This window comes from Mixophyes fleayi, chromosome 8 (genome assembly GCF_038048845.1).
Source record: "Mixophyes fleayi isolate aMixFle1 chromosome 8, aMixFle1.hap1, whole genome shotgun sequence".
Classification (NCBI taxonomy): domain Eukaryota; kingdom Metazoa; phylum Chordata; class Amphibia; order Anura; family Limnodynastidae; genus Mixophyes; species Mixophyes fleayi.
In genome coordinates this window covers 57,893,592-57,911,452 of record NC_134409.1, presented here as the reverse complement: position 1 = coordinate 57,911,452, position 17,861 = coordinate 57,893,592, and the positions used below count along the sequence as shown (strand labels likewise).

Below are 17,861 nucleotides of genomic sequence, written 5' to 3'. Positions count from 1 at the left end.
CTGAGGCAAAGCGACACCCTCCCACTACCCCATTGACGAGCTGAGGTCACTAGTTGATGGGAGCCGCCTGGGAACCTGTCCGGACAGGAGGCTCTTATTTCACTGGTTCTCTACACATGGGTTCTCGCTCCTGGAACGCTTTCCTGCTGGAGATTTTCACAGAGTTCTTCTCGGATAAAGGCTACAGCGCTGTTCCTGAAGCATTGGGCTAAGTACCTCCAATTTTCCTATGTTTAATATCTGTATTTGTTATTTTCTTTAAAAGAAAAAAAGAAAAATGTATTTTAATTTGTTTATTGTTAATGTCTTTTTCTGAGGTACTTAATTAAGAAATCTATACCAGAAATGTTTTTCTAGGTCTGATTCTGTTTCGCTTGTCTGGGTGCCTGGTGTGCGTCCTGCGAGGCTGAGGACCATGATTCGCGTCCGCCTGAAAGGGATGCATCTGATATGGCGGAACCTGCTTAGGCAAGATCCCTGGCTCTGTCCATTTCTGAGTGGACAAAGCTGACTACGCCTTCTAGGGAGGTCAGTGTAACTACTCCTTTGCCTAATTCTGTAACCGCGCCAGGAGCTGATTGTCTCCCAAGAGAATCTGCCTCTCATGTGGAAACAGGCTCTGAGTCTATGGTTCAGGAAGCACCAGCCTGGATGAGGGCTTTGGAGCTATTTGTTTTAATGCTGGTTAATGTGTATTGCTCTTTAGAGAAGCTTCTTGATGTTTCTAGGTCTCGGAGACCAAAAAAGTGCCAAATGTTTTCTCAGGCTCTCAGAGAGGAGAATTCAGATTCTGAATTCTCTTCTCTGGAAGAAAGAAAACTCAGCGCTGGGCTGGACAGAATGATCTTGCAGATTATGGGAGGAAAGAGCCCCTTTCTACCAGGCAACCCTTCGAAATCTAAGGAACCAAAGATCTGGTCCTTTGGTGCATCTCTTCACCCAAAACACTCTTCTTCCAGGGGTCACACAGTTCTAGCATGTGGAGGTCAATAGAAAGGAAGACAAAAATCCAGCTCCTAAGCCCGCTGACAAGCAGTCAGTATGATGGACCTTTATCTCTTCCAGTTCAGACTGGAATGGGAGCCTGTCTCTTGTTGCTCCAGGACATATGGAGAACCTCCACCTTGGATCAGTGGGTACCTGGTAACATAGAGAGGATACTGGGTATTCACGGGCATCCACCAAATAGATCTTATTTCACCGGCCTTCTAAAGAAAAAGGAAATGCGGTTGGCTCTCAGGACGGTTACCTCCTTTCTTCAGGAGTACAGAAACCAGACAGATCATTTCAACCAATCTTGTATGAAGTCACTCAGATCAGTCATTCAGGGCATTAGGACCAACTAATTCCAGGCATCAATAGACATCAGAGATGCGTATCTATAAAACCTGATCTGGAAAGGACACTACAGTCTTCTCAGTTTCGCAATTCAAGACTCTCATTTTCAGGTCAGGGCCCTTCCGTTCGATTTGGCAATTGCACCTTATGTTTTTACAAGGTTATGATCGTAATGGCAGAACTTTGGAGATCACAGGGAATTACCATTGTACTGTACCTGAATCAGTTCTAATGAAGGCAGAGTCAGCCCACAAATTGAAGATCCAGCCCCAGAGGACGATTCAGGTTTTGGAGTTACACAGCTGGATTTTGAATTTACAAACGTTCAGTCTGGTTCCATGCCAGAGGAAGATTTTTATGGGCCTGATCTTTGATACAAGGGAACAAAAGGTCTTCTGGAGGACATCAAATGTCCATCAATTCTACTATGTATGAAGTTGATGGGAGAAATGGTCTCCATCTTCAAGGTGAAACAGTATGCCAGGTTCTACTCTTGGATGTTTCAATTAAATATCTTGAGGAAGTGGTCGAGATCCAACCTCCACTTGAGTGTGCCTGTCTATGAGATTGTGGTTGAGAACAGACAATTTAATAAGAGGTCGTCTATTCACCATCCTCAACTGGAGGTGATCATGACGGATGCCAGTCTCTTGGGATGGGGTGCAGTAACATCAATGTTCTGGAGAAAATGTTGTCTTAGATTCTGTAGGTTCAGACCTTCTTACAGGGAATCTTACTTATCCAACCCCTAGTTGCCCCTCCTATGGACCCAGGGGGTCTTAATTTGGTCCTCTCGGCTCTTCAACTTTCTCCATTTGAGCCAGGGGAGACTATAGAATTGAAGCACTTGACGTGGAAGGTGACCTCTCTTTTAGCCATCTCTTTTGCCGGAAGGGTTCCTGAGTTAGGGGGTCTGTCTTGAAGGTCCACCTTTCTGGTAATTCATGATGACAGGGCAGTCTTATGTACTACTCTGTCTTTCCAACCGAAGGTGGTTTCTCAGTACCACCTTAATCAAGATATTCTCATTCCCTCCATCCAAGAGGCTAACTCACCTGATAACCATGATCAACTTGTCTTACTGGACATGGTTAAACTCTTAAGAGTTTAGTTGGATAGGACTCCAGCAGTTCATAAATTGGACTCCCTACTTGCGAAAAAGAGGGTTTGGCCAGTTTCTAAGCAGACTATAGCCAGATGGATCAGGTTCACTATTCAACAGGAATATTCTAGTTGTCGTCCACTGGTTCCTGAAAGTGCGTTGTACACTTGGGCGGCGTGTCACTGGGCTTCGGCGGAGCAGTTATGTCAAGCTGCTACATGGTCCTCTGTCCATGCGTTCACCAGATTTTACAGTTTTCATGTTTTTGTGTCCGCAGATTCTAGCTTTGGACAACCTGTTCTGTGTTTAGTTATGTCTGAGTGTACCCTCCCCTAGGGGCAATTTTGGAAAGTCCCCAATGTAACAGTGTTCCCCAGATAAGGATGTTGGTGAAAAATAGGATTTTTATACTTACCGTTAAATTCATTTCACCTAATCCATCTGGGAGTCACTGCACTCCCACTCTTTATGCTCAGTGTTCCGTTTTGTATGTTGTTTGAACTGTTTGTTTGTTTCTTGTAGTACCTTTACTATCTTTGCAGGTTGTAAACGGAGGTACACATGGGCCAAAAAAGAGGAGGAGCCTTTGTCTTCAGAGAATTAACTTGTGAGTGCCCTACTCCTGCACCCTCACCACAACCCCAATGTAGCAGTGTCCCCCACATGGATTAGGAGAAACAGATTTAATGGTAAGTACAAAAATCCTTTTGTTTGTTACTTTTCAATGATACACTGACAGGGTCCATCTTTTATTTTAATCTACTGAAATAATTATGTTTCATAGACAGTTGAGATGTAAAAAACTCAACCACTACTGTTCAAGGTGCCTATTTAATAATCCTAAAACTATATGGAAACAGCTGTTTGCATAGCTTAGGCAAATTTATGGTATTAGGGCTATTAATAAAAAAAATCCAATGCATGAAATATCAGAGATATCTCCTGCATTAGGAAAACTGAAAACCGCAGTCCTCATAATTATCGATAGGGACTGTGTTCTGGGGCAATTTACCACATTCTGAAAAGCTTAGCTTTTCAATTGCTAACACCATCTCAGGCATTGGAGTGGGAACTTCTGACCTTCCGGTGGGCTCGAGTGTGTGCACAATTGTCACACACCGACATGGGATCAGAACCCGGAAGTTCCTTCATTTGCTGTTAAGATACGCAAGCAGCAAAAGAAGTGTCAATGGGACATAGGGGCATATTTAAGAAAGCACGATAGTGCTTTTACCGGGTAATTAAGGTGCCTCTGTGTCCTCCGCAAATTTATTAAGGGTGCATCGCAGCAGATATCATGGATATCTGCTGCTTTGCACTCCTCTTCGTTTTTGGGAGCAGTCACCATTCAACAGTATGGTGACTGCTCCCAGCTGCAATCTAACAAGTTCCGAAAAAACATTTTTTTCGGAAACTTGTCTTGATAATGTACGCCAGCTGAAGCTGGCGTACATTATCAGAAATGAAAAAACCCAATGCTGTCAGCTCTGCTCCAAAGAGCAGAGCTGGACAGTGCATGTGTGGAGGGATCACATGATCCCTCCCTGTCACTCACCGCTCGCAGAATTGCAGACAGACCGGGATCTTTGTGGAACTGCACATGTGCAATGGAAAGAAGAAGAGGAATGAAGATGACATGGAGGAGATCCTAGAGACAGCGCTTCCCAAAGAGAGGGGTAAGTGTGATTTTTTTTATCACAGAAACAGCAGTTTTTCGGAACTGCTGTTTCTGTGTTCCATTTTTAATAAATTTGAGAAATAGATCAATCCTTATCCATGCGATAAGGATTGATAACTATTTCTCATTTCTGCCGATGAATGATAAATGTGCCCCATAGTCATTACCAGGATAACCTCTTCATTACAGTCATGCTGGGATGCACTGTTCCAGCATGACAATAATGATAAACTGCTTTGTTAAGTCATCCGTTGTCGCTGAGAATTGTGGTGATAACAGATGTTGCTTAAGCGGGCAAATATGCAGAGATTTTTCGATAGGCTATGAAATACATAGCAAAAACAGCTTGGGGACACGCAAACAATGTTAAATGCCTTTATGTCCCTATAGCCAGTCCCTACAGTAGTTATACCTTTATATACTTGTAGGGCATAACTGAACAACATTTCAGAGTTGATTGAGATTATAATTTTTAAATACTTACAGGTCGTGAAAGAGCGTCTTTTGAGTATGGAGGAGACAGTAAAGTCACTATAACCTTCAAGGTGAATGTACTTGTTTTCAGATGATTTGTAACTCTGCCCTGCATATAGAAAATATGACGTACAAGTTTATTTGCACTTATTACATAGCATAATGGCGAATGATTCAGTCATCTTTTTTTACAAATGTATTCTAGATGTTATTTTGATCATACCAGCACTGTGATTTTTTTAAACTGTTTAGTTTTTATTACATGCAATTGCTTTATATTTTGATAATGCGGAAAGCACTGCTTTGTTTCAGAGCAGACACTGCAGCTAACTGTTTATGGGTGAGAATTGAGGAGATTGACTCTTACAAATGGGTGGGGAGCTGTATGGGTAAGATTCTTGTGGAGACAGTGAAAGGCTGGCAACTTTTTGACCCAGAGAAGAAGCTGTTTTATGGTTATCAAGCAGCAGGTATATTTACTACCAACTGACAGATACACCTAACAGTAGCAATACCACAGAACCTGAAATCTCAAAAATATAGGACTATGTCTACGTCAGTGACAATGCTATTGATAAAAATAATGTCATACTGTTGTAAGGAAATCTGTGTGACTGAGCTACTATTGAGCAGGGCCGTCAACAGTGGGCATTATCTGGTCAAAGAAAGAGGAACCAATCTGTTAAAAATGATGTCTAGTTACACCCCTATTAAAATGCAAAGCTAAAATGTAAATTCATTAACAAAAATAGTAGGTGATTCAAATTATTATAATTTAATGCTGAAACTTCATAATGATCATATCATAATGTAAATATAATGATGTGCTTTACTTACAGAATATTGTTGTCGTGCTAAGGTCCATTGTCCAATAAAAAAAACCATAAATATCGGGGGAGAAATGAGTGTACCACTAATTGAAAAAGAGGTGAAAAAATTTAGCAAAACGTGAAAACCGTTACTAAATGGAATGTGTAAGAGACAATTGTGACATATACATGTGTACTGATAGGAGTATATAATCTAGGATTTGTCCATTACTAGGGCAAAGAAGATAAACCAGAAACTGAGCGAGTACATGGGAACAAGAAAACTTTCCCAGAGTATAGCCATGGTTACATTGTGTTGTCCATGCAACACTTTATTTGCACATGAATTCTCCACCGCCAAAAAATGTTGGACAGATTGCTAACGAGAGAGAAAAAAGATATAATATCTTGTCAAGATGATTTTGTACTGTGTGTATGAATTACACAATACCCTTGGTAATTTTGTAAATTTTTCTGCTTCTGAAATGTTGTATCCTTGCTATCCTTGCAAAAATAGTCACCATATTTCATGAGGTTTGCAACATCAACCCTCACCCAGTGCTTTCCTTATACAACTTTAAGACTCTGAAAATACTGTGCTACTAATTTATTTTTAGATGTGACTTTAAGGTAAGCATCCATCTTGCTGCCATGATCCCTGAAAGGAAAGCATTGAGAATTCACCAGCTTGAATTTGAACTATTGCCAACCAGTAAATGGTTACAAAGGTCATTGAGACTGTCGTTGAAAACATCAAATATGAAGCAGCAAACATTTTCTTCACTAATTCTAAAACTGACAAAAAATTCCATTGTGTGTGTGTGGTATGGTGGCATAGTGGTTAGCACTTCTGCCTCACAGCGCTGGAGTCATGAGTTCAAATCCCGACCATGGCCTTATCTGTGTGGAGTTTGTATGTTCCCCCCCTGTGTTTGCGTGGGTTTCCTCCGGGTGCTCAGTTTTCCTCCCACACTCCAGAAACATACTAGTAGGTTAATTGGCTGCTAACAAATTGACCCTAGTCTGTCTCTCTCTGTGTGTGTGTGTGTTAGGGAATTTAGACTGTAAGCTCCAATGGGGCAGGGACTGATGTGAGAGAGTTCTCTGTACAGCGCTGCAGAATTAGTGGCGCTATATAAATAAATGGTGATGATGATGATGTGTGTGTGTGTATATATATATATATATATATATATATATATATATATACACACATTTATATTGGAGATGCTCAGGCTCAGTTCCCCGAGAACAGAACACTCCCGAACTTAGCAGATCCTCTGTACTTTCGAGCACTCTCGGAATTAAAAATGAGGCAAAACATCATTGTTACGTCATCGGATCTCGCAAGTTTTGGATTCTATAAGTACCGACCTCCACGGCGATCCAGCGCCATTTCACAGAGGGACACAAAAGGGGTAGCACAGTTCTTGGCAGTCTCTAGAGCAGTTGGGCAGCATCATAGGTAAAAAAAAAAGAGGAGGGGTAGCAGCGTTCTTCAAAGTGACATTCTGGAGAGCTCCATTGCCCCATTGCTAATTGTCATTGCTGAAATAGAATCAATAAGTCTGGCCCGCTTGGTCTTCTAAATCTGCAGCCATATTATACTGTGTTACATAGGTAACACATAAAGAGGAGAGCGACCATTGCTCCATTGCGAATTGTCATTGCTGAAATACAAATAATAGGGCTGGCAGTCTTGGTGTAAATCTGCAATCACATTGTACTGTGTTATATAGGTAACACACAAAGAGGAGACCTCCATTGCTAATTGTCATTGCTGAAAATGAAATACCAGGGCTGGCAGGCTTGGTCTTCTGAATTTGCAGTCAAATTGAACAGTGTTATCAAAATGGATTCACAGCAGTAAACAGAAGAGCAGGAGCACCAAGCAGCTGCTGGCACCAGTCATGATGATAGCAATCCCTCTATGTCATCTGGTAAAGTCTATGTTAAAGTGCATAGCATTTGTAGGTCAGGGAAACAAAAATGGTCAAGAAAAAAAGACCTATAATCCAGGCAAAGTTATCTGCAGAAAAAAAAAATTGCCAACATGCCATTCTACACACACAGTGGCAAGGAAAGAATGAGGCCTTCATCTTTCTCTATGAGTGCTAGTTCTTCAACTGTCACTGAGGCATCTTCTTGTAAGGTCAGTCGTGACCAAGCAAGACCTTGTCATTTAGACTCCAAAAGTGGTGTCCAAATACTTTTACGTGTAAAAGCCGAGCTGGAAGAAAACAGTAAGGCATTAGAGGAAAATGTATGTTCAGATTCAGAAATTACACAAATCACTGAGAAGAGTCTATCCATGAGTGCTTTGTGTAATCCTGACCATTCTGATAGTGTACCCATAAAGAAGGCCCCTTTCAGCATTTCTGCAGATGTGTGCATGAACAGCCCAAGTGTGGCCGGTGATACACAAGTTGAGGATGCCACTTTGAAATTGCAACAGGATGAGGGGGATATTTGTGTAGCTGATAAGGGCGCTAATGAGGATGTTGATGAGGATTATGTTTGTGTAAGTCCTGCACCGATGGAAGCAGTTCTTGCACATGATAAGAAGAAGACCATTGTCATGCCTGGACATAAGACCAAAAAATCCACCTCTTATGTGTGGAATTATTTTTGCCCAAATCCTGACAACAGTTGTCTAGCCATTTGTAGCATATGTAAAGCCACAGTCAGTCGAGGTAGAGACCTTAACCATGTAGGAACCTCATCCATGTTACGCCATTTGAAGCGAGTTCATGGCAAGCTGTTGGAAAAATTGGAAACTTATGAGTTAGTACTGCATCCAAATTTCTAAGGCTAGATGACTCCTCCACTATCCTGTGTTCCTCAGAAGAATTCTTGAGCGTTAGTCTCACTGTCGCTGCTGCTGCTGCTGGGGGTGAATCTTCATCCCAGAAGCAGACCAAGAAGAAGACTACTAGTAGATTACAACAATTGACTGTTAAACAGCGTCGGACTGGCCCACAGGACTACCGGTAAAATTACCGGTAGGCCCGGCTACCTTACGGCCACACCCCCTTTTAGATGGGAGCGGAGCTAACCTGGAGGCCCGTTGTTCACACCAGGGTGCTCGCATTCCTCTCCGGCGTCCCCGCTGGCTAACTGTTATAGTGTGATTTTGTCACAGTCCTCCGGATGGGAAGTCTCCCTTTACAATGCAGTGCCGCTTTAAATTTAAGTGCTAAAGAGGCTGAACACGCCGAAGATGAAGAATCCGGAGATTCATACATTTACCCCCTGGTGTCCTTTCTCCATTCCTATTCTGCAGGTCTTGGTATCCAGTGCTATATGCTTCTCAGCTAATCCTGGTGGCCAGGTATACTGTATCCATTCCTATTAAGCAGATTCTGGTATTCAGCGCTATAGGCACCTCAGCTAATCCTGTTATCCTTTATCCATTCATATTCTGGTCTCTCTTTGTCAGCTAACACTGTTTCCTATCAGTCTCACCCGGTACCCATCCGGAGGACTGTGACAAAATCACACTATAACAGTTAGCCACAGACATTGCCCAATGTACATCAGGCAGTCATTTGTTAAACCTACACACTCCCGAAGCCCAATTTGCAACTAACCATGTTATCTGCCCTTTTGGGGACCGCCGTGAACTGGTAGAAATCACTTCCTAACTGGGTTGAAAGTTGCCTCCTCCTGAGGCTACCACAAACTGAGAGGACCCCACTGTAACCGTGCCCTGACAGTGCCGTGGGCTGATTTGAGGCTGTGTTTTGACATCTCATTTCCACCATTCTATACAAAAACTAATACTGATAATTGATATTGGAACCTGCTGGCAGATATTACAACAAGCTGACATATAACTTATCTGAACTGTAAATATCAACAGATTTCAACACATAGATCTTCCACTGGACATCCTTTAATTTTTCTCAGACTGCTGTCTTCTAAATTACCATATGAGGGCAGCAACCCTTCTCTCATGGATTGTTCATGCCTTAATAACATAACCTCTGGCTGGCAATATTTTGCATGGTTGTAACATAGAAACATAGAATTTGACGGTAGATAAGATAAGAACCACTTGGCCCAACTAGTTTGCCCATTTTTTAACCTATGGTAACCTCCAACCCTATTTAATCCGTAGTTCTTTTAAGGATATCCTTATATCTATCCCAAGAATGTTTAAATTAGTCTACTGTATTGCCCTCTACCACCTCTGATGTGAGACTATTCCACTTATCCACTTCCCTTTCTGTGAGATAATTTTTCCTCAAATTTCATCTGAACTTACTTCTTTAAAGTTTTAATGCATGTTCTTGTGTTCTAATACCTCTCTTCCTTTACAGAATGTTTCCCTCCTGTACCCTGTTGAAACCCTTTTTATCACCCTCCCACCCCCCCCCCCACCCCACCTCTTCTCTTCTCTGCTCCAAACTATACATATTAAGATCTTTGTCATTCCTGTGATGTAGGCCATGCACCATTTTAGTTGCCCTTCTTTGTACAGTCTCTAATGTATTTATATCCTTCTGGAGATACGGCCTCCAGAGCTGAACACAGTATTCTAGATGAGGCTGTACCAAGGACCTATACAGTTGCATTATTATTATTTCTTTCTTTCTGATACTGATTCCTCTCACCAACCATCTGAATTGCCTTTCTCAAGCACAACTAAATAACCCAATGAAAGAACAACTGTTCTCACGTATAATAAGAATAAAAATGTTGGCGTAACATCTGTCCCGGAAGTTTCTTTTATAACTCAATTCAATAGTAACACCAAAGCAGTGGAGGATATTATCCGAAAATATTGGTACATTTTAAAATTGGATGATGATGTAAAGGGATTTCTGTCTGAGTAACCGAAATTTATCTATAAGAAAGCAAAAAATTTGCGGAACATACTCACAAACCGCTTCATTCCACTTTCCATGACAGAACCAAATATAAAGGGGTCACATGGATTTCACTACTGTTTGAATTGTAAGGCATGTAAAAGTTGTAATTCAGACATAAGCTATTACCCGATTTAACTCTACGTATAATGGGAAAACATTCTATATTAAAAAAGCTATTAGTTGCAATACGGAAGGAGTTATTTACATGCTGGAGTGCACATGTGGCCTCCAATACATAGGCAGAACGAAACGTACCCTGAAAATAAGAATAGCGGAACATCTTTATAATATCAAAAGAGGACTTAAAACCCACAGCATTTCTAATCATTTTATTAATAATTCCCAATGTAATCCCAAAGAATTAAAATTTATAGGTATACAACTTGTTAAAAATTTTTGGAGAGGTGGCAATTATTTAGAAAATATCTCACGTCTGGATACCAAATGTATATATATGATGAAAACCTTTATGCCTCATGGTTTGAACAGCGATTTTGATTTAGGCTCATTTTGAAGTATTTAAACAATTCTTTTTTCCATACATTTATTCTCTTTTTTCTAAACACTGATTTTTTTTAACTAGTCAGTTTTCATACATTTTTATATATTTATATATATATATATATATATATATATATATATATATATATTTATTTATTTTTTAATAAAGATTTTATCCAATCAGGAGTAAGGAAGACCTATATTAGCCCTTCAGTTTTCTGTTCACCATATCCTTAAGAAAGTCCATAATTCGGATGAAACGTGTTGGATGAACTATTTTGAACCATATCAGCCTCTGTTCTTTTGCGGGTCAGTACTCACTTCCGCGTGTCACACGCGGCAACACGAGACACAAGCCAGCACGGGAAATTATCTCCGTTACTGTTTGACATAGTACCCCGGCAGGTCAGTGATAAGAGATCTATTCCTGACGCCTTAGACAAGAGAGGACGCTGAACTACAACCCGAACTGTAATGAAAGGGGACTTCTGAATGCTGGAGATGTCAATATCACATTAGGGATTTCTAGGGTAAGATCATTCTTTCATTTACTTGATTGATATAGCTGGAGCTGTGCATCGGTCTCTATGTTATCACAAAGAGCTACAAACATTCCCTGTTGTCTGTCAGTTTTTTGTTTTATTTTCACCTGCGCCCTTTTTTCTATATTACTAAATAACCTAATGATTCGTGTCCTGGGTTCACTCAACAGAATACACGCATCTGTAATTTTTATCTGGTTTCTAGGTATTTTGGACACATAGCAACTTTACATATTTATTCTATTTAATACCATTTAAAATAAAATGTAAAATGGATATTTTAAGTCTATCAAAAATGTTATTTATCAGCAAACATGCATAGACAATAACAACCATTTTTTACCCTCATGCAGGGGAGGGCTGTTAAATTTTAGCCTGGGGGTCTAGACTCAACCAGCCTATTAGGAACATTTTAAAGGAAAAAAAATGCAGATGACCCAGCCCAAGGTAGCCCGCTAAGGGTCCGGCCTGGGGAACAGATGCCCCCTGCCTCCAGGCCCAGCCAGCCACTCTCCCCTTGGCTCACTTGCTGGGATGAACCAGGAATTATGAGATGGAAATTAGCCAGCTACTGGCCAAGAAAAAAGTTGGTTGATTAATAACATGCAGGTTAATAACATGCAATTTCACACAGGTGTAGTTACAGCTTTTACTAAAACAGAAAAAATATGTCTTGGAATACAAAAGTAAATAAATGAGGCAAAACCATATTGCATTGGAGGGGGAGGTAATTTAAAATGTGATGGCAAATTTATATCTGGCATAGGGCATGTCCTAGAAGATCATCTTTACATTTCAGTGTACAAATAAGCTATCAAGTACTTGTGTGCTACATGAAAATACAATCAGTATTTTTCTGATGTGCAAAATAATTAACTAATTTGCACCCCTTGCATTGCAACATAGTTTTGCCCAGAAAACTTGAGTAAGAAAACTTACTTAAATTTTTGCTTAACTTTCCTTAATGAATCAGACTCATCATCCTTTGCAGGTAACAGACTCAATATCACCCAGAGCTGGACTAAAGCTATGGGGGACCAAAGGCACTTAAGACAGGGTGTCCGCTATGGTGTTAAACTTTTATATATAATTTTTTTTCTCGGGCATGGCCTGGAGGCTGAAGATAGTGGATAATTTTTGTAAAGCTCTGTCCATCGGTTGCTACATATCTTGCTCCATCGCAGGGAGAACACTTCTAATACCTACATACTACCAGGAAATTGATCACTGGCCTCTGTCCTACAATCTGAGCCAGTTATTTCGCCCCGGGGCTAGCCCTATCCCTCCCAGCATCAAACCCCGCCTTGGCTCCATTTTACCTGGGTGCAACACCACAGGCCCATATACTTCTGATGCCCAGACTCCCTCTGACTGCACTAGGGATTCTCCACACAGTGCACCGGCTCCTCTAAATCACAGGTGCTACCACCTTAAGCCGGTCCCTTCCACTCGGGGTGAGCTGCCAGCTAGCAGCGACCTAGATGCAGGGGGGAGAGAATCACCCAGTCTGCGGCGGACCCCAGCAGAACTGCGGCCACTAACATCCGTGACCGCATCCTGCTTCTCCCACCCTTTGCAGTTATGTATGGTGCCTGCTTGGCAGACTTGCCGTGCCATCTGCTGCCAACTCCTGCATTTGCTGACACAGCCATTGGGCTCCTCTCTCACACTTCTAGGACACCTACTACTAACCAGACATAACAGCTCAGCATCAGAGGGGTACTTGCACTCCCTGACTGTCTACACTACCCTACTCTTCCTGATTGTACCAGCCCCACAACATTTACTCCTTTCTGGAATATCACTATTTGCTCTCACTCATTCTCTGCAGCATATTCAGTCTCCCTCAGTGACATGCAAGTTTCTACTGCCACCTTGTGGCCGTCTCCTGAAGCACACTCTTGTAAATGTAATATTCACACCATTCTACCACTGAGTCCTGATATCTACCATTCGACCTGTCACTGTTATGGAGAAGAACACAGCCGCATCCAATGTGCAGTGGTAACGGACCTTTGCTTGTCCCTACATTCAGCTGTGTGCCCTCCATCTGTTGCTTGGTCTGTCTCAACATAGAGCGACCTCACATGGCCCTGCTGCTCAGAGACATGATGTGCAACAGTCACATGACTTCTTGCGTCACGGACACCTGAACCGTGCCGTTGAATCCACTCTGACTATGTAACCTATAACTAATATCTCTTATCGTATGTGGCAACTTCCTCTCTAAATCCAGCGTCTGTCGCCAATACTTTTCCTAGCTCTGTGACTTGTTAAATGGAGATATTCCTGAGTAAATCCCAATCTAAACAAGCAAAATCTTCATCCTCTGTCCCGCTGGAGGACTGTTCATGCTTTCCATCTAGTGGCTCTGATCACTCCACAGCAGACCCTGCCAAGAAAAAGATCTGTAAAACCCGCCAAACCCACAAAAATTAAACCGTCTGATATTGCCGCGGTTCTCTGTCCTTTGCTTGATCTGAAACTAACCAGCATCAATGAATCCGTAGATTCTGCTCTTACACAACTCAACCTTCACACTCACCGCCTTGATAAAGCTGGTGTCGCACATAGCATCAGTTAACCATTCATTCTGATCTCTGTTCATACCTGTTTCCTTTGGTTTTCACTATCTGCGTTCACTTTCTGGTCTGAACTGAGCATGCGCACACCTGGGGGTAAATGTATCATACCCCGGTTTTGTCAACTCCCGCGAGTTCGGCGTCTTCGCAGCTTAAATTTAAAACGACGCTGCCTTGTCAAGGGAAGTTTCTCTTTACAATGGGTATGACAAAACCGGGGTATGATACATTTACCCCCTGGTCTTTTCAAAACTTCCCGCATTCACATGATGGGCAAATTGCCTGTCAGCCCTGTCTATTTAAAGCATCTGCCTTCCTACTAAGGTGCCAGATATTCAGGTCTCCTTACCTGTTAGGACGTCTCCACCTCTGACTCCTGTTTATTGCTTTCACCTTTTTTTTTTGTTGGATTCAGCAACCACACTGCAAATTGTTGCGCATCAACTCTGACCCTGCTCCAGGGCTTCCAGCTCATCAGGACCTCAGTGCTTTACCATCCTGCAGCCTGTTGCTCCCTGAGGACTTCTGTATCACCTCCGCAGTCAAGAAACTGCTGCCACTCTGCAGATCGGTGCGCATCACCTCTGATCCTACTTCAGGGCTTCCAGCTCATCAGGACCTCCGCGCTTTACCATCCTGCAGCCTGTTGCTATCCTGTGTACTTCTGTATCACCTCTGCAGTCAAGATGCTGCTGCCACTCTGCAGATTGTTGCGCATCACCCCTGATCTGGCCCCAGGGCTTCCAGCTCATCAGGACCTCAGCGCTTCATCATCCTACAGCCTTGCTCTTTTGTGCATACCTGACTCGCGGTCTAGACGCTGCTGTCTTTCTGAAGACCGTTGTGCCTCTATTCTGTTCCTACTCCAGGGCCATCCTGTTCACCAGAACCTAGGGGAAGCAGCACTCCATATGCTGTTGCTCTCTCTTGTTATCTAGAACTACCACTTACCTATTGGACCTGCCTCAGCGCTCTGACATATCCGCATTGCCACCTTTATCTCCTGACCATCCATCTAGACTCGTTCATCGCCTCCTTAGCAGAAAGCTGCTAAGTCTATATCCCCTTACGGGGATCCCTGGTGAAAACCTCTCTTCCGTTAGACTCCGCGCCTCTCTGGGATTAGAACCTACCTAAACAGACTTTGAGGCCCATCCTGCTCATCCTGAGCATTTCAACCATTGAGGGTGGGCTTTGTGCTGTCAAGAGCACTATTGAATCGCAATCAAAATTGCTTCATTCTTTTCCTGACAAGGTCAACGATATAGAGAACCACAGCAGACATGGCCACCTCCAGACTCCTCTTTCTATTTTAAATGGACTGGCTAGAAACTATACCTAACAAGAAACTCCTAACACCTGCCCTCTTTCAATTTTGGGGGAAATTTAAATGCACACTCCCATCGCACACTAAACTTGCATTCGAGAAATGCTTTCAATACACCTCCTGCTACACCCTTCAACTTTTGTCAGACTGGGCCCTCGTCACTTTATAATGTCTGTTCCCCTTTCCCCCCACTACATCTGACCTCCATATACTATTACATTGGTTCCCTGCACTCTCTCCACATGCTCCTTTAGACATCCAACCTCAAACTCCCAGGATGGATCAGTGATTTCTGGACTCGAGTGAGCATTAGTTCTTAGATTTAGTTTGTAGTCTCATTCTTAGACTAGGCCTAATCTTTTAGTTTAGTGATCCTGATTAATGGCCGGTCTTTCTTAACCGCTCCAGCTCTCGCTGGCCAGTTTCAATATCTACGTTTAGGCTTTCTATGTAACTGAAAATGTGAATAACTGCTTATCTCCTGGGACTCTCATTGTTCATTTACTCATCTCATTATATGCCATGCTCAGTGAACCCCTCAGTGATTGGACAACATCCTATTCTATGCTGAATTTGTTTTTGTTTTGTATCATACCATACGATATGTTGCCATCGTTTGCAATTTTCAATGCCACAATAAAATATTTTGGAAAGAATATATATACAGTATATAGATTTTTTTTGTACGCATGTTGGGAAGTTCGGCCTCCCAGCACTGGGGTCATGAGTTCGATTCCCGACCATGGCCTTATCTGTGTGGCGTTTGTATGTTCTCCCTGTGTTTGCGTGGGTTTCCTCCGGGTGCTCCGGCTTCCTCCCACAGCCCAAAAACATATTGGTAAGTTAATTGGCTGCTATTAAAATTGACCCTAGTCTCTCTCTCTCCCTGTCTGTGTCTGTGGGTGAGTGTGTGTCTATATTAGGGAATTTAGACTGTAAGCTCCAATGGGGCAGGGACTGATGTGAATGAGTTCTCTGTACAGCGCTGCGGAATTAGTGGCGCTATATAAATTGATGATGATGATGATGAATTAACTAGGTTATATAAGTTTAAATGACATTTCATAGTAGTTACGTTCAGAACATATAAAATAAAGGTTTTTGCATGTTAGCAAATTGGACGTAAGTGTCTGTGAGGTGTTTCCATTGTCAAGTGGAAGTATCTGCTACTCATTCAGACCTGGATGCATCTTCAACTCTGACTACAGCGTACATACACTTGTGTGCGACCTTGTAACAACTTAAAGATCCATGGTTTTAATTAGGGATGCTCAGGCTCAGTTTTTTGAAAACCGAGCCTCCCCAAACTTAGGAAATCGGAAAGCAGAGCTGGCTCGGTACTTTTGCACATCCTCGGAACTGAAACTGAGGCAAAATGTCATTGACGCATCGTCGAATCTCACGAGTTTTTGGATTCCATAAGTACCGCCCGACACGGAGATCCAGGGCCATTTTACAGACAGACACAGAAGAGCTAGCAGCGTTCTAGGCAGTCTCCATGCTCAGCGTCATTGCTCACAAAGAAACAGGAGGAGAGGCAGTGTTTTTATCAGTCTTCAGTGCCATTGCTCACACAGAAACAGGAGGGCTGGCAGTGTTTTTATCAGTCTCAAGTGACATTACTCTGTGTCATTGCTCACACAGAAACAGGAGGAGTGGCAGTGTTCTTATCTGTCTCCAGTGCCATTGTTCTGTGCCATTGCTTATACAGAAACAGGAGGGGAGGCAGTGTTCTTATCAGTCTCTAGTGACATTGCTCATACAAAAACAGGAGAGGTGGCAGTGTTCCTATCAGTCTCCAGTGCCTTTGCTTTGTTGCATTGCTCATACAGAAACAGGAGGGGTGGCAGTATTCTTGTCACTCTCCAGTCTCAGTGCCATAGCTCACACAGAAACAGAAAGAGTAGCAGTGTTCTTCTCTGTCTCTAGTGCCATATCTCTATGCCATCGAAGTACAGAAACTTCTGTAATGGTGCATTCCAGTGGGGATGAATTAATATTGTCTGAGGATGATGTACACACAGATGAGGGTGAGGATGATGACAATGTAGATTGCAGGTGCTGGGATCTAGTTGAGAGAATGGAGCTAGCTGATGCTGCTATGCTTGTTAATATTTTGGGTAGAATGGCATGTTGTCAATTTTATGTTTTTCCACAGTAAATTTTCCCTTCATTAGAGAGTTGTTGTTTTTTTTTTACCAATGTAAAAGATTTTGTTTTAGATTTCAATTTCCCTGACTTAAACCCACTATGCTCTTGTTGAATAGGCTTTAGTAGATGACTTAGAAGGACTGGTATCATCATGACTGGTGCTAGCAGCTGCCTGCCATATCAATGGCTCAGAGCTATGACATTGGAGACTGAGAAGAACACTGCTACCCCTTTTGTTTCTGTGTGAGCAATGGCACAATATGATGTTCATCAAAATGAACTACAAATTCCATGAGGAAGGCCTTTACCGCCACTTACATCAAAATACAGAGACTTCTGTAATGATGGATTCCAATGAGGATGAATTAATATTGCATGAGGATGATGTACACACTGATGAGGGTGAGGATGATGACAACATCTTGCCACTGTAGAGTTCATTGACAGCACTGTTGGGCTAAAGGCAGCTAAGGTACTGGTAGC

At 42.3% G+C, this 17,861-nt stretch overlaps 1 protein-coding gene across 1 annotated transcript in view; it reads right to left on the bottom strand.

The window, feature by feature from the left end:
* AKNAD1 (AKNA domain containing 1) overlaps nt 1-17,861 on the bottom strand; it is a 106,108-nt gene that overhangs the window by 21,647 nt on the left and 66,600 nt on the right. Inside the window, exon 14 of the mRNA XM_075184173.1 lies at nt 4,603-4,701. Coding sequence (XP_075040274.1) covers nt 4,603-4,701 — 99 coding nt within the window. The remainder of the gene's footprint in view (nt 1-4,602; nt 4,702-17,861) is intronic.